This window comes from Cervus elaphus, chromosome 19, assembly GCF_910594005.1.
Source record: "Cervus elaphus chromosome 19, mCerEla1.1, whole genome shotgun sequence".
NCBI classification, from domain to species: domain Eukaryota; kingdom Metazoa; phylum Chordata; class Mammalia; order Artiodactyla; family Cervidae; genus Cervus; species Cervus elaphus.
Window position 1 is genome coordinate 14,396,845 of NC_057833.1, and position 25,872 is coordinate 14,422,716.

The following is a 25,872-nucleotide window of genomic DNA, read 5'->3' on the forward strand; positions in this document are numbered from 1 at the left end:
ACTGTTTTGTTTTTTTTTTTACTGCAAAAAACAAATGTCTTAAAAGTAGTATTAGATATTTAGACATTTTCAAATCATAACCCCATCTCAAATCAAGGATTTTTTTCCCTGAGGTCTCATGAAAGGGATACATAAGGTTTCCTTTTCTAAATTTTAACTTATTTTAAAGAGCAGTTTTTTACACACTACACACAAACATAATTGTTATGGAGTCACATGATTTACACTGATGCAGTAAGCTGTCAATCAGAATTCCAAAAGGCTGCCAAACTGGCCAAAGGCTTATTTATAGGCCAAAGACTATCTAAAGGACAAAGGCTGTAGAGGGCGCCTGCCTCCACCCCTCCTCCTCCAACAAACAGTAGGGTTCAGGCTGGTCTGATCACCCAGAATTTCTGTATTTCTTTGCTTGTAATACAGCTTCAAAGTTCTAAATTCAGGCAAAAGGGGACAAGAAATTGCCAAAAATTCAAACAAGTGAATCTTACAGAACACAGAACTTCCATTTAGAAGGAATGTGGTTATTAAAATTAACAAATAATTACTGTATGTCCATCACTGAGCTAGGCTCTAGGGATTAAATACTTTCTCTGCTCTAATGGGGTGTAGGGTATAGTACTTTCTTTCTAATTTATGGCTATTTAATTTCTAAGTCACCTTTATCAACGTACAGTTTTCTTTAAAAACTAGTAATATAAGATAACGGTAATATAACAACATACTGTATGAAACTTAAATGTTTAAAGAAAATTCTAAAGTTAGTCACTCAAGAGATAAGGAATATAATACTTTGACTTTATGTCATCTAGCCTGTCATTTTTACCCTGGGAATATTGACAGTTAGGTAATAGCACAAAAAAGAAAAAGAATAAAAAAACTTATCAGCATAAGATATTTTGTGAAGAGATGAAATATATTTTAAAATGGGATTGTGGTAGTCAGCACAACTCTGAAAATTTGCTAAAAATAATTAAATTGTACACCTAAAAAAGCTATATTGCAGTAGTTTTTAAAAAAAAGTTAAACACATACACATCCCTCCAACATGGATTCTACTGTTTTACCACTTTAAGCCTGCCAAAAAGCATACACTCAACCATCCAAATATTTATTAATCACCTATATGCCAAGCACTAGATGGACTGGACAAAGAATATCCATGGCCTTATGTAGCTAGTACTCTTATGACAGAGAAATATAATTTAATAGTAATAAGGCCTAACATTTAGCAAACACTGGGTGCCAAACACCATTCCAAACAGGTTACTTGACTTTATTCATTTAAATATATGCAATGTGTTATAACATGCAAACTGATCTTAGCAGCAGGGAGACTATGTAATAACGATGAAATATAAGCTGAATCTTTAAGATTGAATGGAAATTTGACTAGAGACAAGCATCCCAGGTAGAAAATACAGCATATACAAAAACAGAGATGCATAAAAATGTCATGTGCAGGATCTGTTGAAGAACATGAGAAGCCAGGAACAGAAAGGTAGGCAAGAAATCAAATCAGTCATGACATGAAAAGCTGACCTACAAAACATTTCAAGGAAAAGTGAGTTACTGGGGTTTTCAACCTCAATAACCACCATATCCTAAACATACTCAGTAAGGACAACAGCTCTTTAACCCAATAAATGCAGTAAATTGAATGTGAAAGATAAAAATAACTATAAAAAAATCTGTCTTCCATTCTTTACCTATTTCTCCTCCTCTCACCTCCACCTGTTGATCTCTGCAGCAGCAATCATTATGGTGCTTATTTATTTGCCAGCAAATAAATTTCAACTTCACAATAAAAAGTTAAATGCTTAACACTAAATGCTTGCTCTAACTGTGGACTTACTTCTCAGTGATAAATAATAGCAGCAGTATGAGAGAAAAGTTCTAATTAGCACTACTAGTGATAGGCAAAAGTCTTCACAAGCAGAATCAAGTTCTTATCTCTGCCAAGTATAAAGATGAATGCAGATTCAGTACAAGAGAAGTTTATAAGTAAATTCACAGTAGGAGGCCAGATGAAACCTTGGCAAGCTTTAGGAGCAGTTTTAAGAAACAATTCTAACCTACAGATACTATGCTTTAAAATGATTCACATCTAAATTCTAAGCATTGAAATTTATTAGTACATCAATGTAAATTTTTTTAAAAATTCACAAAAATTTAAGAAACCATTAACAGTTGTTAACTCTAAGACATTAGAGTTTCATTATTTACTCAATATTCAAATAAGGAAATAGATTAAATTCAAAAGTTATATTTAGAAAAGTTAGAAAATCAAGGTAAGAAGAATACAAAAAAATTCAATTTCTATATTCACCTATCTTGTACAAGTGAATCAAATTCACTTGATCAAATTGCCAAAGTCTGTTGGATCATTGAAAAAGCAAGAGAGTTCCGGAAAAACATCTACTTCTGCTTTATTGACTACGCCAAAGCCTTTGACTGTGTGGATCACAACAAACTGTGGAAAATTCTTCAAGAGATGGGAATAGCAGACCACCTGACCTGCCTCCTGAGAAACCTGTATGCAGGTCAGGAAGCAACAGTTAGAACTGGACATGGAACAACAGACTGGTTCCAAATTGGGAAAGGAGTATACTGTCATCATGCTTATTTAACATGCAGAGTACATCATGAGAAATGCTGGATTGGATGAAGCACAAGCTGGAATCAAGATTGCTGGGAGAAATATCAATAACCTCAGATACACAGATAACACCACCCTTATGGCAGAAAGCAAAGAAGAACTAAAGAGCCTCTTGATGAAAGTGAAAGAAGAGAGTAAAAAAGTTGGCTTAAAACTCAACATTCAGAAAACTAAGATCATGGCATCTGGTCCCATCACTTCATGACAAATAGATGGGGAAACAATGGAAACAGTGACAGACTTCATTTTGGGGGGCTCCAAATTCACTGCAAGTGGTGACTGCAGCCATGAAATTAAAAGACGCTTGCTCCTTGGAAGAAAGCTATGACCAACCTAGACAGCATATCATAAAACAAAGACATACAAGCAATAAATGCTGGAAAGGGTGTGGAGAAAAGGGAACCCTCTTACACTGCTCGTGGAAATGCAAACTAGCACAGCCGCTATGGATAACAGTGTGGAGATTTCTTAAAAAACTGGAAATAGAACTGCCATTTGACCCAGCAATACCACTCCTGGGCATACACACCGAGGAAACCAGATCTGAAAGAGACACGTGCACCCCAATGTTCATCGCAACACTGTTTATAATAGCCAGGACATGGAAGCAACCTAGATGCCCACCAGCAGACGAATGGATAAGGAAGCTGTGGTACATATACACCATGGAATATTACTCAGCCATTAAAAAGAATTCATTTGAATCAGTTCTAATGAGATGGATGAAACTGGAGCCCATTATACAGTGAAGTAAGCCAGAGAGATAAAGACCAATACAGTATACTAACACATATATATGGAATTTAGAAAGATGGTAATGATAACCCTATATGCAAAACAGATGTAAAGAACAGACTTTTGGACTCTGTGGGAGAAGGCGAGGGTGGGATGTTTCAAGAGAACAGCACTGAAACATGTATATTATCTATGGTGAAACAGATCACCAGCCCAGGTTGGGTGCATGAGACAAGTGCTCGGGCCTGGTGCACTGGGAAGACCCAGAGGGATCGAATAGAGAGGGAGGTGGGAGGGGGGATCGGGATGGGGAATACATGTAAATTCATGGCTGATTCATGTCAATGTATGACAAAAACCACTACAGTATTGTAAAGTAATTAGCCTCCAACTAATAGGAATAAATGAAAAAATTAAAAAAAAAAAAAACAAAGACATTACTTTGCCAACAAAGGTCCGTTTAGTCAAGGCTATGGTTCTTCCAGTGGTCATGTATGGATGTGAGAGTTGGACTACAAAGAAAGCTGACACCAAAAAATTGATGCTTTTGAACTGTGGTGTTGGAGAAGACTCTTGATCCAGTCCCTCCTAACGGAAATCAGTTCTGAATATTCATTGGAAGGACTGATATAGAAGCTGAAACTCCAATACTTTGGCCACCTGATGTGAAGAACTGACTCACTGGAAAAGACCCTGATGCTGGGAAGATTGAAGGTGGGAGGAGAAGGGGACAACAGAGGATGAGATGGTTGAATGGCATCACTGACTCAATGGACATGAGTTTGAGTGAGTTCAAGGAGTTGGTGATGGACAGGGAAGCCTAGCATGCTGCAGTCCATGGGGTCGCAAAAGAGTCAGACATGAATGAGTAACTGAACTGAACCGATCTTGTACAAGGGGCTTCCCTGGTGACTCAGATGGTAAAGAATCCGACTGCAATGAAGGAGACCTGGGTTCAATCCATGGGTTGGGAAGATTCCCTGGAGGATGGCATGGCAACTCCCTCCAATATTCCTGCCTGGAGAATCCCATGGACAGAGGAGCCTGGTGGGTTACAGTCCACGGGGTCACAAAGAGTTGGACACGACTGAGCAACTAAGCACAACATCTTGTACAAGAGCTGTATGCACACACACAGCAGAGGAGAAAACATACGAACACATACATGTCTTCTCCCAAGATGGGTTACTGTAATATGACTAAACTACTTTATTAGTATATTGCTGCTAGTCCCATGGTTGGTAGGGAAAGAAAAAAGGTTAAGAAATGACAAGTTTGGTGAGACACACAAAAAGAACCCTCTCAAAAGATGGGAAATACTGCAAGGTAAACTTTCGGAATCACACAGAAAGTGATGAAGGACAATGCAGAGAGAAACCTGTTATTATACCAAACAAATACATATTCAAATTTTACACGAGCAAAAGGGAACGTACTCCCTTCTCTTTTATAATGAGACTGATCAAATCCTGGCAAGAACGATCATTTCTCTTCAAAGGTTTTGAGTACTTTATAGAAGAAATACAATTTGAGGAAGTGACTGACAGGCTGAAGAAAACTTAATATATGGCAAAGACATTGGAAAAAATTATGATGAACAGGAATCTAAACAAGATTCAACCAAGTTAAGGAAGTCAACAGAGCCCAAGCTTAACACACTGCTGAGTTAAATCTGCTCTCTCTGCTTATTTGTTGCATTCTCAGATGAGAAAACCAATTAGTTTTTTCCACTTACAAAACAGCATCTGATTAAAATAAAATATGAGATATCAGAGATTAAGGAATATTTTCCTTGTATGTATAGCATATGAACATAATCAAAGTCAAGGTTTTGTTACAGAAAAATCTACACAAAAGCATTATAGGATTTTGCAACTGGAAAAAATAGAAATCAACTAACTGTCTCATTTTATACAACGACTTGTCCAAGAACAGCAAGGCTCAGATAATCCTGGTCTCAGACCGACGTTCTTTATACTAGATCATACTACTTTTTCATTCTAGGTCTGCTTCTGTGGCATCTCTCTTCAAATAAGCTACTTTTCCTTCTTTTTCCTCAGTATTTTCAAAATAGTAATTTTTCTTTGTGAACTGAAGTTCAAAGATTTTCACACTGCCAACAGAAAAACTTCACTGAAAGGCAAATCACTGAATTACTCCATTAAAACATCATTTGAGAAACATTAACTCTAATTATGTTCACATACTAAACAGATGTGTACATCTACACAGAAAGCCAGTCATTCACTCAACAAATGTTTACTGATCACTATGTACCACAAACTGTTTTCAGCATTAAGGACACAGCAGGGAACAAAAGGACACAAATCTCGTCTTCATGGAACCTAGTGAAAAATATTACAGAGAAAAAATATAAAGTCAAGAAGGGGGATATTTTTAAGTAAAGACCTTAAGATGAGTGAGCAAGCCATGTGGGTAATTTGGCAGAAAGTATTCAAGGCAGAGGAATTAGCAAATAAAAACCGACCAGACATGAGAGGAAAGAAAAGCAAAGAGTCCAGCTGGATGATAATACAATGAATTAAGGAGCAGGAAATGGTGGCCACTGTAAAGATTCTGGCATTTACTTAGTGAGGCAGAAAGTCACTGATGGATTTTGAGCAAAGGGAGACATACTGACAGGAATAGAATCATTCCAGCTACTGCATTGGGAATACATCATAGCTACAGAATTCCAGTAAAAGATGACAGTTTGGAGCAGAGCAGTGGAGATCATGAGATGTGGGTTCTGATGACTGAACCTACAAAATTTGCTAATTAATGGGATGGATAAGACTAGGAACAGAGGAAGCAATAAGAGCTGGAAGGTTTCTGGTCCAAGTAAGTCAAAGATGGAACTACCATTTACTTAGATGGGACAGACTGAATGATGAGCAGGTTTAGAGGGTAATACCACTTTTGAAAATGCTAAGCTGAATATGCTTATAATGAATCAAAATGAGACATCAAGCAGTCAGCTGAGCCGAGGATTCAAGGAAGAAGTTAGGACTAAAAACATCAACTTAAAAAGCTGGCTGTGTATAAACCGTATTTAAAACTAGGTGATCTGATAATTTTCTATGAAATGAACACAACTGCAGGCACTCTAAGGGATAGAAGACTTAAGAGTGAGACAGACGGCAATAGGATCTGTGCAAACCTGGAATCAAGTAAAAAAATGATTTTTTCAAGGACACATACACAATTAACTATGTCAAATGCTGGTTTTAGGGAAAGTAAGATGATGACTGAGAACCATCAGATTATTGTATATTTACTTTGTAATACGGCTCAACATCATAGAAACAATACCTGCACCCCAAATCTACTATGAATTCTGGTCTGTTCCTGTTAACCATTTATTGCCATTTCTGGGAACTTAAAAAGGTAAAAAACACTACCCAAGAATCAAAGCTTCTAATCCACATCTCCTTTACTGTGCTATAGTACTGTATGTAAGTTACAGAACTTTTAAAGGTGAGCTCTGGTATCTACAAAACAGAGATGTCTTCAAATGAAAATAAACCTCATTCTCTAGCCCGTCCTTGTTCTCTCAAGTCACTCTGCAGGCATTCTCATTTCTGAGTAGGTCACAGTATTTCAAGAAAAGACTAAATTTGTATAAATAAAGGTTCCTCCTCTATCAATGCAGTCAATGAAGTAGACTACATTTTAACATATATTCCCAAATTAGTCACTTCTATAAGAATGAAGTTATTAAAAAGTCAAATATACAAAAAAGAAAATTGTAAAACACTCATGTATCAATAAATGTCACTATTTTGCTCTATTTGCTTCATTTTTTTAAAGAAATAAAAATTTCAGAGTGTTACAGATATTGCTAAAATCTCACTCCAACCTCAACCCTCTACCCTAACCTTCCCTTTTGCCTTGCCAGAAACAACCATTTTTCTGAATTCTCATGGGTGTTTTGACTGTGTATCAATACATCTGTTAAAGCTTTATATACTTAACATTTTAATATGGATAACGTCATGCCATACATACATTTTTAAAATATATTTTTGATGTGAATCTTTTAAAAAATCTTTATTGAATGTTGCAATATTGCTTCTGTTTTATGTTTCGGTTTCTTGGCCTTCAGGCATGTGGGATCTTAGCTCCCAGACCAGGGATCAAACCCACACCCCCTGCACTGGAAGGCAAACTCCTAAACACTGAACTGTCAGGAAGTTCCTATATATACTTTTTTGAAAAATAAACATTAGAGCAGTTTCAGGTCCACAGAAAAAGAGAAAGTTCAGAGCTCTCACGCATTCCGAGCCCGTCTTCCACTGTTAACACCCTGAACCAGGCTGGCACCTTTGTTACAAATGATGACTCTAAGACACATCACTACCACCCAAAACTCAGAGTTGACATTCGGGCACATTCTACAAGTTTTGGCAAATGTAAAATAACATGTATCCGCTCAGGTGGGGCTAGTGCCAAGAACCCACTTGCCTATGCAGGAGAAGAGAGACCCGGGTTTGATCCCTGGGTCGGGAAGATCCCCTGGAGAAGAAAATGCCAGCTCACTCCAGTATTCTTACCTGGAGAATCCCATGGACACAGGGTCACAGTCAGAAATGTCTGAGGTGACTGAGCATGCATGCATCATTATTACAGTACCATACAGATTAGTTTCACTGTCCTAAAAATCCCCTCTACTCTGCCTATAATCTCTGGAAACACTCATCTTTTACTGTCTCTACAGTTTTGCCTTTTCCAGAATGTAACATAGTTGCAATGATACAACAGGTGACCCTTTTAGACTGGCATCTTTCATTTAATAGTATATATTTAAGCTTCCTCCATGTTTTTTCATAGCTTGGTAGAACATTTTTTCTTAATGCTGAATAATATTCCACTGTCTGGATGTATCATAGTTACTCACCTTCATTTGTATAAATACCAGTGTGATTAATGAATTGTATGGCAAGAGTTATGTTCAGTTTTGTAAGACACCCTGCCAAACTGTCTTTCAATGTGACTGTACCAATTTGTATTCCCACCAGAAATAAATGAGAGTTCCCCCTGCTCAACATCCTAACATCTGTTGTGAAGTGTTTTTTCTTTTCTTCTTTTAAACTTACAATATACATGACATAAAATTTACTATCACACCCACTTTTTAATTAAAACTCCATATCTGGGTTGGGAAGCACCCCTGGAGAACGGAAAGGCTACCCACTCCACTATTCTGGCCGGGAGAATTCCATGAACTATATAATCCAAGGGGTCGCAGAGTCAAACATGACTGAGCGACTTTCATTTTCTTCTTTCCATACCTACTAAACAGCAATTCCCTATTTCCTCTTTTCCCCAGCAACCCCTGTTACTTTCTGTTTCTATGAATTTTGCTATTACTCAGTTCAGTTCACTTCAGTCACTCAGCCGAGTCAGACTCTTTGCGACCCCATGAATTACAGCACGCCAGGACTCCCTGTCCATCACCAACTCCCAGAGTTTTCCCCAAACTCATGTCCATTGAGTTGGTGATGCCATCCAACCATCTCCTCCTCTGTCGTCCCCTTCTCTTCTGTCTTCAATCTTTCCCATCATCAGGATCTTTTCAAATGAGTCAGTTCTTTGCATCAGGTGGCCAAATTACTGGAGTTTCAGCTTCAACATCAGTCCTTTCAATGAATATTCAGAACTGATTTCCTTTAGGATGGAATGGTTGGATCTCCTTGCAGTCCAAGGGACTCTCAAGAGTCTCCTCCAACACCACAGTTCAAAAATATCAATTCTTCGGTGTTCAGCTATCTTTATACTCCAACTCTCACATCCATACATGACTATTGGAAAAACCATAGCTTTCACTAGACAGACCATTTTTTGCAAAGTAGTGTCTCTGCTTTTTAATATGCTGTCTGGGTTGTCATGACTTTTCTTCCAAGGATCAAGTGTCTTTTAATTTCATGGCTGCAGTCACCATCTGAAGTGATTTTGGAGCCCCCATAAATAAAATCTGGAACTGTTTACAATGTTTCCCCATCTATTTGAAATGAAGTGATGGGACCAGATGCCATGATGTCAGTTTTCTGAATGCTGAGTTTTAAGCCACCTTTTTCACTCTCCTCTTTCCCTTTCATCAAGAGGCTCTTTAGTTCTTCTTTGCTTTCTGCCATAAGGGTGGTATCATCTGCATATCTGAGGTTATTGGTATTTCTCCTGTCAATCTTGATCCCAGCTTCTGCTTCCTCCAGCCCAGCGTTTCTCATGATGTACTCTGCATATAAGTTAAACAAGCAGGGTGACAATATACAGCCTTGACGTACTCCTTTCCCAATTTGGAACCAGTCTGTTGTTGCATGTCTAGTTCTAACTGTTGCTTCCTGACCTGCATACAGGTTTCTCAAGAGGCAGGTCAGGTGGTCTGCTATTCCCATCTCTTAAAGAATTTTCCACAGTTTGTGGTGATCCACACAGTCAAAGGCTTTGGCACAGTCAATAAAGCAGAAGTAGATGTTTTTCTGGAACTTGCTTGCTTTTCTGATGATCCAACGGATGCTGACAATTTGATCTCTGGTTCCTCTGCCTTTTCTAAAAGCAGCTTGAACATGTGGAAGTTCATAGTTCATGTATTGTTGAAGCCTGGTTTGCAGAATTTTGAGCATTACTTTACTAGTGTGTGAGATGAGTGCAATTATGGGGTAGTTTGAACATTCTTTGGCATTGCCTTTCTTTGGGACTGGAATGAAAACTGATATTTTCCAGTCCTGTGGCCAGTGCTGACTTTTCCAAATTTGCTGGCATATAGAGTGCAACACTTTCACAGCATCATCTTTTAGGATATGAAATAGCTCAACTTGAATTCTATCACCTCCACTAGCTTTGTTTGTAGTGATGCTTCCTAAGGCCCACTTGACTTCGTATTCCAGGATGTCTGGCTCTAAGAGAATGATCACACCATCATGATTATCTGGGTCGTGAAGATCTTTTTTGTATAGTTCTTCTGTGTATTCTTGCCACCTCTTCCTAATATCTTTTGCTTCTGTTAGGTCCATACCATTTTTGTCCTTTATTGAGCCCATCTTTGCACGAAATGTTCCCTTGGTAGCTCTCATTTTCTTGAAGAGATCTCTTAGTCTTTCCTTTTCTATTGTTTTCCTCTATTTCTTTGCACTGATCACTGAGGAAGGCTTCTTATCTCTCTTTGGTATTCTTTGGAACTCTGCATTCAAATGGGTGTATCTTTCCTTTTCTCCTTTGCTTTTCACTTCTTCTTTTCACAGCTATGTGTAAGGCCTCCTCAGACAGCCATTTTGCCTTTTTTGTATTTCTTTTTCTTGGGGATGGTCTTGATCCCTGTCTCCTGTACAATGTCACGAACCTCCGTCCATAGTTCATCAGGGACTCTGTCTATCAGATCTAGTCCCTTGAATCTAGTCCCTTGAATCTATTTGTCACTTCCACTGTGTAATCGTGAAGGATCTGATTTAGGTCATACCTGAATGGTCTAGTGGTTTTCCCTACTTTCTTCAATTTAAGTCTGAATTTGGCAATAAGGAGTTCATGATCTGAGCCAGTCAGCTCCCAGTCTTGTTTTTGCTGACTATATAGAGCTTTTCCACCTTTTACCTAATATAAGTGGAATTATATTAATATTTGCTCTTTGTGACTGAGCATAATGGCCTCAAGTTTTATCCACATTGTAACATGTGCCAGAATTTTCTTTCTTCTTAGGTCAGAATATTTCATTGTAGGCATACACCACATTTTATTTGTCCATTCATCCACTGAAGAACACTTCGTTTGCTTCTATGTTTTGATTACTATAAATAATGCTGCTACAGATATTTTAAGTGTACAGATATAGATATCAAGTGTACAGATATCTCTTTCAAGTCTTTTTCAATTCTTTTGGGTATATTCCCAACCCAGAGGTGGAATTGCTAGGTCATATGGTCATCCTATTTCTAATTTTTTGAGGAAGCAGGATATCATTTTCCACAGTGGCTGAACCATTTTGCATTCTCACCAACAGTGTACCAGAGTACCAATTTCTCCACATCTTCATCAACGCTCGTTATTTTGTTTTTTAAGCAGTCATTCTAATGGACATGAGATGGTCATCCCACTGTGATTTTGATCTGCACTTCCTCAACAACTAGTAATGCTGAGAATCTTCTCATATGCCAGTTGTTGTTCAGTTGCTAAGTCGTGTCTGACTCTTTTTGTGACCCCACGGACTGCAGTCCACCAGACTCCTCTGTCCATGGGATCTCCCAGGCAAGAATACTGGAGTGGGTTGCCATTTTCTTCTCCAGAGGATCTTTGACCCAGGGAACAAACTCGAGTCTCCTGCATTGGCAGGCGGATTCTTTACTGCCATCTGTATCTATTTTCCTTGGAGAAATATTTATTCAAATCCTTTGCCCATTTAAAAATAGCTTTTTTTTGTTATTATTGAGTTGTAAGAATTCTTTATATATTCAAGATGTTAACCACATACTAGATATGCAAATATTTTCTCCCATTCTCCCAGCTGCCTTTTCACTATGTTGACCAGGTCCTTTTATGTACAGAAATCTTCAAGTTTTATGTAGTCCAATTTATCTATTTTCTCTTTTGTTACCTCTGCCTTTGGTGTCATATCCAAGAAATTATTGCTAAATCCATGTCATGAAGCCTTTGTCCTATGTTTTTTTCTAACAGTTTATGGTTTTGTCTTATATTTATGCCCTTGATACATTTTGAGTTACTTTTTGTATATGGTGTTAGGCGACTGTCCCACTTCATTCTTTTGCTTGTGGATATCAGATTTTCTCAGCACCATTTGTTGAAAAGACTGTCTTTTGAATGTCCACTGAATGATCTTGATACCCTCACCAAAAATCACGTGCCCATATATGCAAGCGTTACTCTGGGCTCCCCATCCTACCCCACTAGAGTCTACATGCCTGAGTTTGCAAATACCACAGTTTTCACTACTGTAACACTGTATAATACTAAGGTTTAAAACCAAGAAGTATGGCATCTCCAACTTTATCTCCTTTTTTCCCAAGATTATTTTTGGGTATTTAGGCCCATTAGATTCCATATAAATTTTAAGATGGCTTTTTCTACAAATAACACCATTGAGATTTTGCTAGAGATTGCATTAAATCTGTAGATCACTTTGGGTAGTACTGACATTTAACAATAGTAAGTCTTTTAATCCATGAATCCAGTTATGTCTCTATTTGTGTCCTCTTTAATTTCTTTCAGCAACATTTTACAGTTTTCCATGTAAAAGTCTTGCTTCTCATTGGTTAGTTTTATTCCTAAGCAATATATTCCTTGCGATGCTATTGTAAATGGGTATGCCTCTCAATTTCCTTTCCAGGTTGCTCCTTCTTAGTGTTTTGTTAATTCTATACCCACAAGACTTCGTTCCAGTGGTTCTCACCCAGGGTGATTTTGTCACTCGTGGGACATTTGGCTATTTTTGGAGACAATTTTGAGTTTTACAAGTTGCAGGTAGAAGGGAACAGATGGATATGTTACTGGAATCAAATGGACAAAGGCAAGGGATACTGCTAAATATTCTACAATGGGAAGTTTCCCACAACAAAGAATTATCTGGCTGAAGATGCCAACTGTGCCAAGGCTGGAAAACTTTGCTATATTCCAACTACAAACCCAAGTTAAGGCCAAATATACTTGAAAAATGTACACAAGGAAAAGAAGACATTCCAGAAGATAATAGCAGCAAGGTTATAGAGGATTATTTTATTTTTCCTATTTCAATTTCTATGATTACCATGCCATTACCATTCCAAGAGAAAAAAATTAACTTGATTTGAAAAAAAAAAAATTTTCATTTAGTCACTAATTTTAACCTTCAGAGTCCATGGCTTTTTGTTTTTAAAGTTTCATTTGATTCTCAGAAATACTGTTTAAGTGCCAGTTATATGCCAGGCTCTGTGATGAGAATTCAGAAGAGAGTGGTGTACAAAATAGACAAGGTACATATTCTCAGGGAGCTTACAGTTTGATGGGAGAAATGAACACTGAGTCAATACACTAACAAATTATGCTAAATATTCTTAAGGAAAACAACAGAGGGATTTAACTTTCAACCAGCTTGTTCAGGGATGGCCTCTTTAGGTAAACGATATTGAAGATTGAAAAGATGTGAAATAACCAAGCAGGTGAAGGAAAGGGGATGAAGGTAAAGGGAGTGAGGAGGGCGTTCTGACAACAGCACGTGTAAAAGGCCCGAAGGGAGGACTGTTACTGTGTTAGAGAAATCACAAGAAGTGAATGAGAACAGCAAGGGAGATAGTAAACCGAGAGAGGTGGAAGGAGACAAGCACCCAGTGTGGTGAGGCCTTTAGGTCTCAGTAAGGAGTCTGTAAGCCAAGTGTGGTGGGATGCAACTGAAGTAGGGGAGTGTGACTGGATTTATCTATTTTTAAAGAATCACTCTGGTTATATTATGAATTAGAAAAGAGCAATAGCAAAAATAAGGCAACCACTGTGAATATGAGATAATGACGAGATAATAATGATTTGCCAAAGACTTTAACAGTGAGTAGAAAGTTAACACAAGAGTAAGAATGAAGTGACATTAACTAGTGCCAAACTTAAAAACAAGATCTAAAAGAAACTTCTTTCCAGGGATGTTGTTGCAAAATCAGTAAAGGATGTTACTTATGTGACACACACCTTCCCCTACCCCACACATGACAGGTGGGGAGGTGGAGGGGAAAAGCCAATTCATAAGCAGGCCAGCAGTAAAAACAACCTGCCTCAGTTTGGACACAGCTTATTAGTGTAAGCAGATTCTCTGAGCAATTCAACACAAAAGTTACATAAAGACTAAGAGAGTCGGAATCTAGGAAAAATACAATTTAGTAGCTGAATTAGTGGCTGGCAGAGCAGCAAAGCAAAGATCCAGGAATTCCTACCAAGACACTCCTACCTGAAGTAATCTTGGATAATGTGAAAACTGTTTCCTTAATTTTCCTAATGCTTATTTGACATAGTCTGAATAGGGTGTTCCTTGCTTTTTTTCCTTCTTATTTGGCTGTGTCTTGCGGCTTGTGTAATCATAATTCCCCAACCAAGGACTGAACCCGGACCCTCAGCAGCAAAAGCATCAAGTCCTAACCATTAGATTGCCAGGGAATTCCCTATCCCTTGCACTCTTAAAAGCTTAATCAAAGTTAAGTATCCACTAAAGTGAGACTTTAATTTTACAGAATTTGTTGTTCAGTTGCCTAGTCGTGTCCAACTTTTTGCCACTGCATGGACTGCAGAATGCCAGGCCCCCCGTCCCTCACCATCTCCTGGAGTTTGCCCAAATACATGTTCACTGAATCGGTGATGTCATCCAGCTATTTCATCCTCTGTCACACTCTTCTCCTTCTGCCTTCAATCTTTCCCAGAATCAATTTTACATTAATTTCCCTCAATTTTACAGAAATTGAGGCTAAAAAAAAAAAATTATGAGAAAGCTTTCCTAATGGCATATAGCTAATGAGATGCAATCCTAGGTCTTCTCATTCTAAAAGTCAACCTTTTCCACAAGTCTCAAGGGAAGAGTTATAGTAAGGCAAACATTTAGGATGTTCTTTCTCTTCAAATTTGAGGTATATTATTATAAATTTATATTATAAATTTTAGTATATTATTATAAATTAGTATATTATAAATTTGAGTTTAGGAAAGAAAAATAAGGAATCTACAACACTAGCTCACTGTGGCTAAATATCCCCACAGGGTCAGTTCAGAGCATGGCTCTGAGAAATCGTGACCTGCTAGAATGCAAAAACCATGAGAAGAGGAATTTAGCCTGTGTTACTCATTGCTCAAGCCTCACTTACAACAGAACCTCAGACAAAGAAACTAAATAAATATTTGCTGAACAAATGAATTCAATTCAGGGAAGAGTAGATGGAAGAACTAAGTGAAAACGAGCTGCCAACAGTTCATCTGTGTCCCTTAGGTAGTAGAAAGTTGCTGTAATTCCTACTTATTTCTCTTAATTAAGCTACAACTTTATTGAGATATAAACCACATATGACACAATTTACTATTCAAAATGTTAAAATTCAGTGGTTTTTAGTATATTCACAAAGTTCCACATCAATCACCACCATCTAATTCCAGATCATATTCTTCACCACAAAAAGCCCCATGGCTATTAGCAGCCATTCCCCATTTGCCTCTTCTCCCAGGCCCTGGCAACTACTAATCAACTTGGTCTCTTTGGATTTCCCTATCCTGGACATTTCATATAATTGGAATTACAGAATATGTGATTTTTTCTAATTGGCTTCTTCCGGATACCATAATGTTTTCAAGGTTCATCCCTGTAGTAATGTGCAGCAGTAGTTCAAATCTTTTTATGGTAGAATAATATTCCACTGTATGCATATACAACATTTCATTTATCAATTCATCATTTGATGGACATTTGGGTTGTTTCCATGTTTTGCCTATTTTAGATAATGCTACTACAAACATTCTTGGTCAAGTTTTCGTGCAGACACGTGTTTGCAATTCTCTTGGGTTTACACCTAGGAGTGGAACTGCTGGGTCACATGTTAACTGCTTAACTTTTTGAGGAACTGCCAAACTGCATTCCAAAGTAGCTGAACCATTTTACATTCTCATTAGCTGTGTATGAGGGTTCTACTTTCTCTATATCATCACCAACGCTTGTTTATCTTTTTGCTTTCAGCTATACTAGTAGGTATGAAGTGGTATCTCATTATGGTTTTCAGCTTAATGATTAATGATGTTGATCATACATTGCATGTTTATTGGTCCTAAATAAGCTTTTTCATAATTTGAAGATAATACTGTTACTATTTTAAAGCTGGTGAACAAAAGGGAATTGAGAAAAATTATTCAAGATAACAAGAGAAAACAATGTGAACACTGATATAAGATGTTTAAGAAAATAGTTGGTCAACAAATGAAGTCAAAATTATAGTGTATATTCTTTTTTGGTCTGGATTATTTCATTCAGTATGATAGTTTTTAGATTCACGTTCTGCCTGTATCAATCATTTCTTTTTATTGATGAGCTAACCCATTGTATGTATATACCACAGACTGTCCACTAACCTGCTGATGAGCATTTAGATGTTTCCAATTTGAGGCTACTACAAATAGTCTCTACAAACATCTACGTAAAAAAAAAAGATGAACTCAAATCTGTAGCTATACCTGTGAACATCTCTACATAAAAGTTAAAGGTAAAATAAGAAACCATTCTACATCTATACTGGATGGCAGTGTTTTATAATCTTGTCTTCAGTAGGCTTTTTCTTCCTTTTTTCTTAAAACAGATAGGGCTCTCATTCTTCAGGTAAACCTGTGGTTTAACTGGGGCTTCCCTGGTGGCTCAGCAGTAAAAGAATGTGTCTGCAATGTAGGAGATGCGGGTCTGCGGGTTTGATCCCTGAGTAGGGAAGATCCCCTGGAGAAGGGAATGGCAACTCACTCCAGTATTCTTGCCAACAAATCCTACGGACAGAGGAGCCTGGCGGGCTACAGTCCATGGGGTTTCGAAGAGTCAGACATGACTTTAGTGACTAAACCACCACACCAACCCCTTTCCCAATCAGTCCCCCCACCCCCCCCCAACACACACACCTGGCCTGTGGCACATGACTTTGTACTGGCCAATCACAAAGCTATATTCCTCTGCTCAGTCAGGTGAGCAGGTAAATTCAGGTACAAGCATGCAGTCAAATCTTGATCAGAGTCCTCCCTAGACTTTCATTAGAGCTCTTATAAAGTGAGCTACGGTTCTGAACTTACTGGTTTTGAAGGGCCAGATTCCCTCACTGTGCTTAAACTAATTCAAGCTGGGCTCTGAATATAAAAAAAACCAGCCTTTTCAGTCTAAAGCTATCAGACCTAACTTTTAATATCAACATTATGGAAAAAGAGTTTATGGTATTTAAAGTCACTATTCTAAAGAAAGCCAGAAAATAAAGGGCTTCATAATTACTAGAGAACCTAGAGTAATGTAACAATTATTCAAAAATCTCTAAACTTTATTTTGCTTTTTTCCCCCCGGATCTGAAAAGCTCAAAGTGGCTAAAGAGGAACAGGAAAATAGGCAGGATGGGTGGCAAGAAGTGTAGGGTTATTTAATACAACCAGGTATACAAAACTACTCTAAGTAAATTTATGTAACATTTACTTTAAGGAACCACAAAGACATGCTGTATAAACTAAAACAAGGTGGTTCCCTGGTGGTCCAGTGGTTAAGACTGTGCTTCCACTGCAGGGTGCTCGAGTTCATTCCCTGGTGGGGGGACTAAGATTCCGCATGTGGTGCAGCCATAAAAACATGAATCAAGTATTAAGAGTAGTTACCAGGCAACTAAAGCTTTCATTTAAAGAACTGGAAACTGAAGCAGAACATAATTTGCTTTCTAATATTAAAAATGTCTATCACCAAATTATAAAACACCACCATTATCTTAGGATTCTGACTTTTGTTAATTAAAAAGTTTCAAGTTTGCCAAAACACACCATTATTGAAAATGTTAATTTACATTAATTGAATGTAAATTAATTGAGGGTAAAAGTGATAGTTAATCAAATTTTATCCTAATAATAAACAGTAACAGAAAAGTTTAGCATTTTATTATTTTTTTAAGTTTAGTATTTTATAATCAAGCTAATCTTATAGTACCAGCAAATGTCTATGGCCTTAAGCCATTTTTCATTATGTGTACCAAATTGTGTGAATTTGAGCTATTTTCTGGTTCAATTTAGTTTTGTGGGCCATCAGTTAACAAAATCGACATAAAGTATTTACAAACCTACTTACAACACAGGATTAGAGAAATGAAGTCAGAAATTAGTAATTTTGTGACAATTTGGTTAAGCAAGCAGGACAAAGTAGGCTTTCACTTGAGTGCTAATGAAGGGAAAAAGAAGCCTTCTCCAATTCATGTGATGTGATTTGAATTATGGTGCACAGCAGTAGAAAGGAACTGCAAACAAAATGTTACTCTGACAGGGAACACCGTTGGGGGAGGGGGGTCATTTGGATGTAATGGATGATGAAGCAAGTTGGTAGAAATAGAGCCACCATTCACTCTGCCTGCAATATTAAGTGTTTAAATAGTTTAAAGATATTAAGTTAACTTCCGTAACTATTGAACAGAGGAAGAAGTAGAAGGGAAGTCGCTCAGTTGTGTCCGACTCTTTGCAACCCGGTGGACTACAGCCCAGCAGCCTCCTCTGTCCATGGGATTCTCCAGGCAAGAATACTGGAGTGGGTTGCCATTTCTTTCTCATTGAACAGAGGAACTACGGTTCAAATCCAGGTGTGACTCCACGGTCCATGTTATTTAACTGTGATACTATAAAGCCGTTTAAGAGCCTTTTATCAATTAAAAGCGACAATCACCTATAACAGAACCTACAATAATACACAAAGACAATGCTTCTCCGAGTGTGGTCAACAAGCCCCTGTGGGGACAGTGAGACCTTTTCAGAGGGTCCACAGGGCAAAACTATTTTCTTAAATTACTACTAATACTTGTTTTTATTCAGTTAACATTTGCACTGTACTGCACTGCAGCGGATAAAGCTGCTAGTGCTTTAGCATTTAAGGCAATGTCACTAAGCAGTATCAGCAGTCACTGTATTTCAGCTAAAAAGAAAAAAGGCTGCTCACTTGACAATGTCCTTGATAAAACAGTAAAAAAAAAAAAAAAAAAAAATGTTACTTTTATTAAAAAATAAAGAAGCCTTTCCTTTCTGAAGTTTTGTGATAAATGGGGAACACACATAAACCATTTCTACAGAATACTCCTGCAGCAGGATGACGGCCTCAGGAAAAAGTACTTGTGGGACCGTTTTGAGTTGCTAATTGAACTAGCCACTTTTTTCATGGAACATCATTTTTACTTGAAAGAACAACTGACAGACAAATTATGGCTATTCAGTATCTGGCAGATGTTTTCACAAAAATGAGCAAAGTGAGCTTATGGCTTCAAGAAAAACAACTTTCAGTATTCGTTGCTAATGATAAGTCTGAGCTTTAAAGTGAAGATAAGAACTTTGGAAAACTTCTATCTACCACTGTGAGCTTGACAGACTTCCAATATTTAAGATTTTTCTGATGAACTTATGTGGTGATGCTAACCGTGAATTTTTACTGTATAATCAAGTGTGTCCGCATCTGGAAGATCTACATAACTCAGTGAACTAATATTTTCCAAATGACCAACACATGATGTTACAAAATCAGTAATGTCCAAGTGTCAGACAGACCAGTGGATTTTAACGTAAGAGTAAGCAGTTTACTAAGTGGTTTCAGATTCCATACTGCAACTAACTTTTTAAGGAAACTATTATTTCTGGAGCTTGGGCTTATATGATATGATATGGTATATCAAAGTAATTTTTATAATTATCTAAAAAGATTATTAAGTGTTCTTCCCTTTTTCAACTGCCTATTGTGTCAAGCTGGCAATTCTTCATATACTTCAACCAAAAGAGTATACCACAAAGATTGAGAATTCAGCTATCCTTTCTAAAAAAGCCAAATATTAAAGAGACTCAAGGAAAGTGTTAAACATGGCCATTCTTCTCACCAATTTTGGAGGGTTTTGAAAAATCAGTTCTCTTTGGCTGGAAATTTATGTTTATATAAAACTGCTCTATTATTACAATTTTATGAATTAATATTTTAAAAAATTCTTACTTGTTTAACTTCTAAAATGGTAAAAGTTGATATTGATAGAAACCTGCAAATAAGGCTTCTTGAGGGTCCTTATTTTTAACTGCATACACAGGTCCTGAAACCCAATGCTCTGAAAATTTCTGAACTAAGGCCATTACAACGACATATATTTTGTTTTTATTTAGTAGGTGCCAATACAAAGATTGTTTTCATTTGATCTGTAGAAGGGGGGAGTCTTCTTCATTACCTGTCTTACTAAACTTAGATGGAAAGGACAGTAAGTAAATGGATTGTGCTCTGTAGTTTAAAGTCTACAAATGAAACACAATTTCCGAAAGTATCTCTCGTAAAAACAACAACAACAACAAAATACCCTTACTAAATGCCTATTATACCCCACGGACTATACTAGGTGCTTCCACATTTACCCTTTAATCAACTTTGAGATCTGTATTAAGGCTGAGAGAAGCTAAAGGGAGGTGCTAAACATAATACAAATAGTACAGATCTCACTTTGAAACACAAGCGTTAAAGTCATTCCCTTGAATGTTATGCTATTATGTCATGTAACTCTAGAATTTTTCCTTTACATGATTAACAGTAATCCCTACTTCTATGATTGAGAGAAATGAGAATACAAGTAAAAGTATATATAAAGGAGATGCTGAAGAAGTTAGTTCCCTTTAATCAAACTTCTCTGTTCCAAAACTAAACCTGTGAATATCACAATCATCATTCAAGGTTAGATTTGAGAAGCTCTCATTTCATTATTATAGGCCTCAAGTAGACGAATGCTGTTTCAGCAACATTAAAAAATACCTTAAGGACACACAAGCACTATCAGATACAAGAGATCAATGTTTAAAACTTACCTATGCATTTTTTTCTAAAGTATTTTCATTCTTTTAAAGCTAAATTACTCCTACAACTCTTCCCAATCTTGTTATATTCACATCTGACATACTAGGCTCTATGAAAAACAAAGATCTTGATATCTTTAAGAAAATTATCAATGAAGCAATTCTGAAATTGGTTGCCTTATAAACTAGGAAAGCTGGCAGAAAGCACAAAAACAATTATTTAATTCCCAACTATATTTCTATCAGATATTTATATTGTCACATGCCTGGACTATTATATGAAAAATTAGACAGTGGTTATTTTAAGTATAGTAAATATGTTCCAAGATTTGTGATGAGAGAGGTCAGTCTCTAAAAGTTAACAAGACTTAATAGCTTAACAATGCCTTTCACTCTGTACAGTTTAACAAATCACCAAGGCCATTTTTAAACAACAAAACAGTTGATCAATTTATTAAACTCTTGCCAACCAAGTAATTATTTTTTCCTGAAGTTCAAGCTGACTTCATATTTTATGTTGCGTGGACAATTACAAGTTTCCAATTATCTACTGTTTTAATATTCTTTTATTTTTAGGGTAAGCATTTTCCTCAAAGCAGTTTTTATAAAATCTAATTATTTACCTAACAAAAACTTATGCTCTACTGAAACCTGGATAATCTCAGAACTTCTATAAAAATTATGCAGGTTTATTAGAAAGTCTACAGGAGAATTTCCCCTCTACCTCTACGTTTAAAACATAAGCTAGATGAACTCAGTCTGCTTTATTCTGACTCATTTTTTAATTTGAAATTTGGTCACTACCCATTTCCTGTGTTAAACTGTGCATACCCTCTCTATGGTTACTATCTCAAACTAATGCTGATCCTCCATCACATTGCATAAAAGAAGCTACACCTTCAATACCATCTGAGGGTCCCTATAAGTTATTTTAAACAGGTACTGACATACACCTTCTTTAATGCTGTTACCTTTTCAGGAAGTTAGCATGACCATATTTTGGAGGAGCCAGAACAGTAGAATAAATGATAGGAATGAATATCAGATTGAAGGTCATATAATCAGTTTCAATTCTAACAGAAATTCTGACTTTAGAAGGGTCACTAATTCCTTGTTCCCAAACTGTCTTTCAATGGGCAATTCATATCTCAACATTAAAAATGTTCCTGTTAATTTTAAGTTCAACGTAAGATATATGCACATGGAGGAAAAAACAAGAAGCCAATTGCAAATAAGGAAGTAAGACAATCAATTCCACTAAATCCTATTAAATCCCCTTCTTCCCCCTAAAAAAGAAAAGCTGAAGGTGATAAAACACTCAGAGAATTGCCAGGCACCTTTCTAACATTAAACCTATTAATCTTCACAACAGGAAGTAGATGTCAAATACCTCTAATTTTACAGATGAAAGAACCATAAGATTAACTGACTCTCCCAAAGTCACACACAAAGTTAGATATTAAACTAAACTCCAGGATTTCATACCCATAATTTGGAAACAAACAATGTTAGATCAAACCAAAAATGCTAGTTATCTCACTCTACCTGCTATCCTCTCTATCAGTGCTGCCCAATGAGGTAGTCACAGCTGCACCTGAAATGGAGCTAGTCCAAACTGAGATATTCTGTTAAGTGTAAAAGGCCAGATTTTGAAGACTTGTATGAAAAGAACATGAAATATTTAATTAACCATATTTGAGGGGGAAGAAATGGACATGGTTAGTATTTTGAGGAACACAGACATGTATGTAATTAATAAATACACACACTAGGACTTCTAGGGCTTCCCTGGTGGCTCAGACAGTAAAGAATCCACCTGCAATGAAGGAGACCTGGGTTCCATCCCTGGGTTGGGAAGATCCCCTGGAGGAGGGCATGGCAACCCACTCTAGTATTCTTGCCTGGAGAATCCCATGGACAGAGGAGCCTGGCGGGCTAGAGTCCATGGGGTCACAAAGAGCTGGACTGTTGCGACCAAGCACATACACACATAGGCCTTCTAATATTCTCCAAGGATAATAAAAGATGTTTTTATTTCATTGCAGGCACACGTGACAGAATAAATTACAAGTGAGGAGAAAGGATGACTTTCTCTTAAAATCATATTCCATTTCCTTAGGTGGAAACATGAAGATACTTATATTCCTAATGCATGCAGAGTTATCAAAGTCACCAAAGGATGCCCATAAGGCAAAACGAACTTCTCAAAACATTTTACTTAATATGTATTTACACCTATTTTTAAAAAACCACATAGCAAATATGGTTCCAAGATAGAATCAGCCCTTAACCTTATTTTGACTAAAATAATAAGAGATACACAGTGAGGGGAGAACATCAACTTAAAAAATAAGGATCACCTAAAAATAGCTTGGCAATTCCACAGAAAGTTACCTTATGTGTAAAACCAAAGAGAAATGAAAACGCAGGTCTACACAAAAATGCGTAGGTGACTATTCAGAGCAGCATTATGCATAATCATTAAAAAGTGGAAACAATGCAAATATCCATCAAATGATGAATGAATGAACAAAAAGCAGTATATGCACACACTGGAATAGTCAGCTATAAAAAGGAATAAAGCACTAATACATTATTTTTACAATACGTATAAACCTTGAAAACATTATGCTGTGTAAAAGAAGCCAGTAACAAAAGATCACATACTGTATAACTCCATTTATATGAAACATTTAGAATAGGTAAATCTAAAAAGACAGAATGACTGCTAGTGAGTCTGGGTTTCTTTTGGAGGGTGATGCCGACTGAGCGACTGAACTGAACTGAAATTCTAAGATTGACTGTGCTGATGGCTGTACAACAATGTGAAAACACCAAAAATCACTTCAAATGGCTGAACTGTATAGTATGTGAATTACAACTCAATGAAATTGCTTAAAAAATTAAAAAAGCAGCCAGAAAAGTAGAAGGGAAAGAGATTAGAAGGACTGTCAAGCATTTAATTGCTATTTCTCTAGATTTTTCTATTTTTGCCATATTTAAGCTTTTAGGTTTTGTAATTTGTGATTTTTTCCCCTCATTTTAAATATTCATAAGTCAAAATTTTTTTCATCACATCATTACACTACTAGATAAATTTAATGAAAATCATAACTTCTACATTTAAATGGCAATTTCAATAGCATGCGAATCATCTCAATAAAGTTGTTAAAATTCTTTCATTAAAAAAAGGTATTATAAAAATTATGCCTGATGTTAACCTTAAAAGAATCACAGAATTAACAAGATAGTATTTAAGTCCTTCAAACTAAGAAACCCACTGAGACAGCATTAACTGCCTTGGAGAGTAAATGGCTTTGTGGAAAGCCCCCCAAAATAGTCACCATCTCAATCAGGCAAAAGCTCAAAGTTCAGAAACAGATGATGGCAATTTGAAGATCTCAGTATAAAAAAGTACAAAAAAATAAAAAGTACTACTAGACCACCTTCTTTTAAAAGCTAAACTCTTGATTCAGATGCAGAATGGAAATATTTAAAAATTTAAAAAAAAAGCAAACAAAAGAATCCCTATATTCACCTAGACTCCTAAAACTGAAGGAAAAAAGTCTTTTATCAAAAATCGGTAGGTGTTTAACTCACACACCTTATGTATCTTAAGAACCTCAAAAGCAGCTGTTATCTAAGATAATGAAGGATTTTTTTTCACCCTTTTAGAATAATAAAATGTGATGGTGCCATTCCGCAGCCCACCCCATCCCCCATTACCACCACCATCGGCAGGTGGAGGGAAAGGACTACAGGAAGACAGCTTGGAGTAACCCTTTGGACTTTATAGGTAAGAATGCAGCTGGAGATCTCTCAGGAAGGGGTAAAAAGATTTGTGAACAAACTGACACAAGGGTTATCTTTTGCCAGGAAGAGCGCACACCGTGAGCCACATCTTGCTCATCCACATCAGCTATATCCACAGTAAAACACAGGCCGCTGGAAGGCACTGTTAGCATCACCAGGAAGGCCTCTCACGCCGGGGGTGTTTTTTTTTCAACGGAGAAGTTGACTCCTGTAGTTTGGATATTGGGGGGAGGCAGGGGTAAAGCGGCAGTCGGGAAGACCAGAGAAAGTGCCTTTAAGTGGAGACGACTCGGGCCTCGCTGAGGAAGTTCCGAGACCCACTCGGTCGCCACACGCTAGTCCCTCCTCCCTCCCCACCCTCGGCCCCAGACGTCGTTACGGGAGCCAGAGCCGGAATCGCCGCCGCCGCTCCTGGGCTGGGGGCGCAGGCGGGCCGGGGCGGCGCGGCACACGCACGCCTCCTCCACACTCGCCGCGCCCGGCCTCCCTGCCGCGAGGCCCAGCCCCTCGCAACCGCGCCGGGCCGGCTCCGCGGGGCAGGCCTAGGCCGCGCCGGCCGTACCCCGGCACCTCGCTCCCCGCGGAGGCGGACCAGGCCCGACACAAACTTCCCGGCGCGTTAGCACACGCGTCACGGACGGACCGGCCCCCAGCGCCATTCCCCCGCGGCCCGGCGGCGGCGGCTCCCGCCCCTACTCCCCACACTCCGAGTCCCGGCGGAGATCGACCCGAGGCCCACGGCCCTCACCCCTCCGGCGCCCCCGAGTTTACCTCCAAGTCGCGGCCTTTGTTCTTGAAATTCTTGAGCCGTTGGTTGTCCAGTTTCTCGTTGTCCGCCATGGCCGGGCCGGTGACTCCTTCCCCCGCCCGGGCCCCGCGGGATCCGCCCCAACCACCACGCCGCACCGACACTCCCAGGAACCGGGCCGCTGCCTGAGCTGCTGTGCCCGCCGGGCCGCTGCTTCCTTCCTCCTCTCACCTGCCTCCGCCGCGGTCTTCTCCGCCTCTCCCCGCCCGTCCCCCCCCGCCCTAACCCCAGCGCGACCGCAGCTCCGGCGAAGACAACTGCGGAGCCGGGCGGCGGCAACGGCGGCGGAATGTGCTGCCGGCTGCGAGGGGGAGGCAGCCTCGATCTGAGGGCCCCGGCGCCG

The 25,872-nt window shown here is 38.2% G+C and overlaps 1 protein-coding gene across 1 annotated transcript in view; it reads right to left on the reverse strand.

Moving 5' to 3' along the window:
* The window catches only part of KPNA4 (karyopherin subunit alpha 4), a 58,453-nt gene extending 32,747 nt beyond the window's left edge, over positions 1 to 25,706 (reverse strand). The window contains exon 1 of the mRNA XM_043874056.1: positions 25,493 to 25,706. Coding sequence (XP_043729991.1) covers positions 25,493 to 25,561 — 69 coding nt within the window. The 5' untranslated portion in view covers positions 25,562 to 25,706. The remainder of the gene's footprint in view (positions 1 to 25,492) is intronic.
* Positions 25,707 to 25,872: the final 166 nt, after the last annotated feature.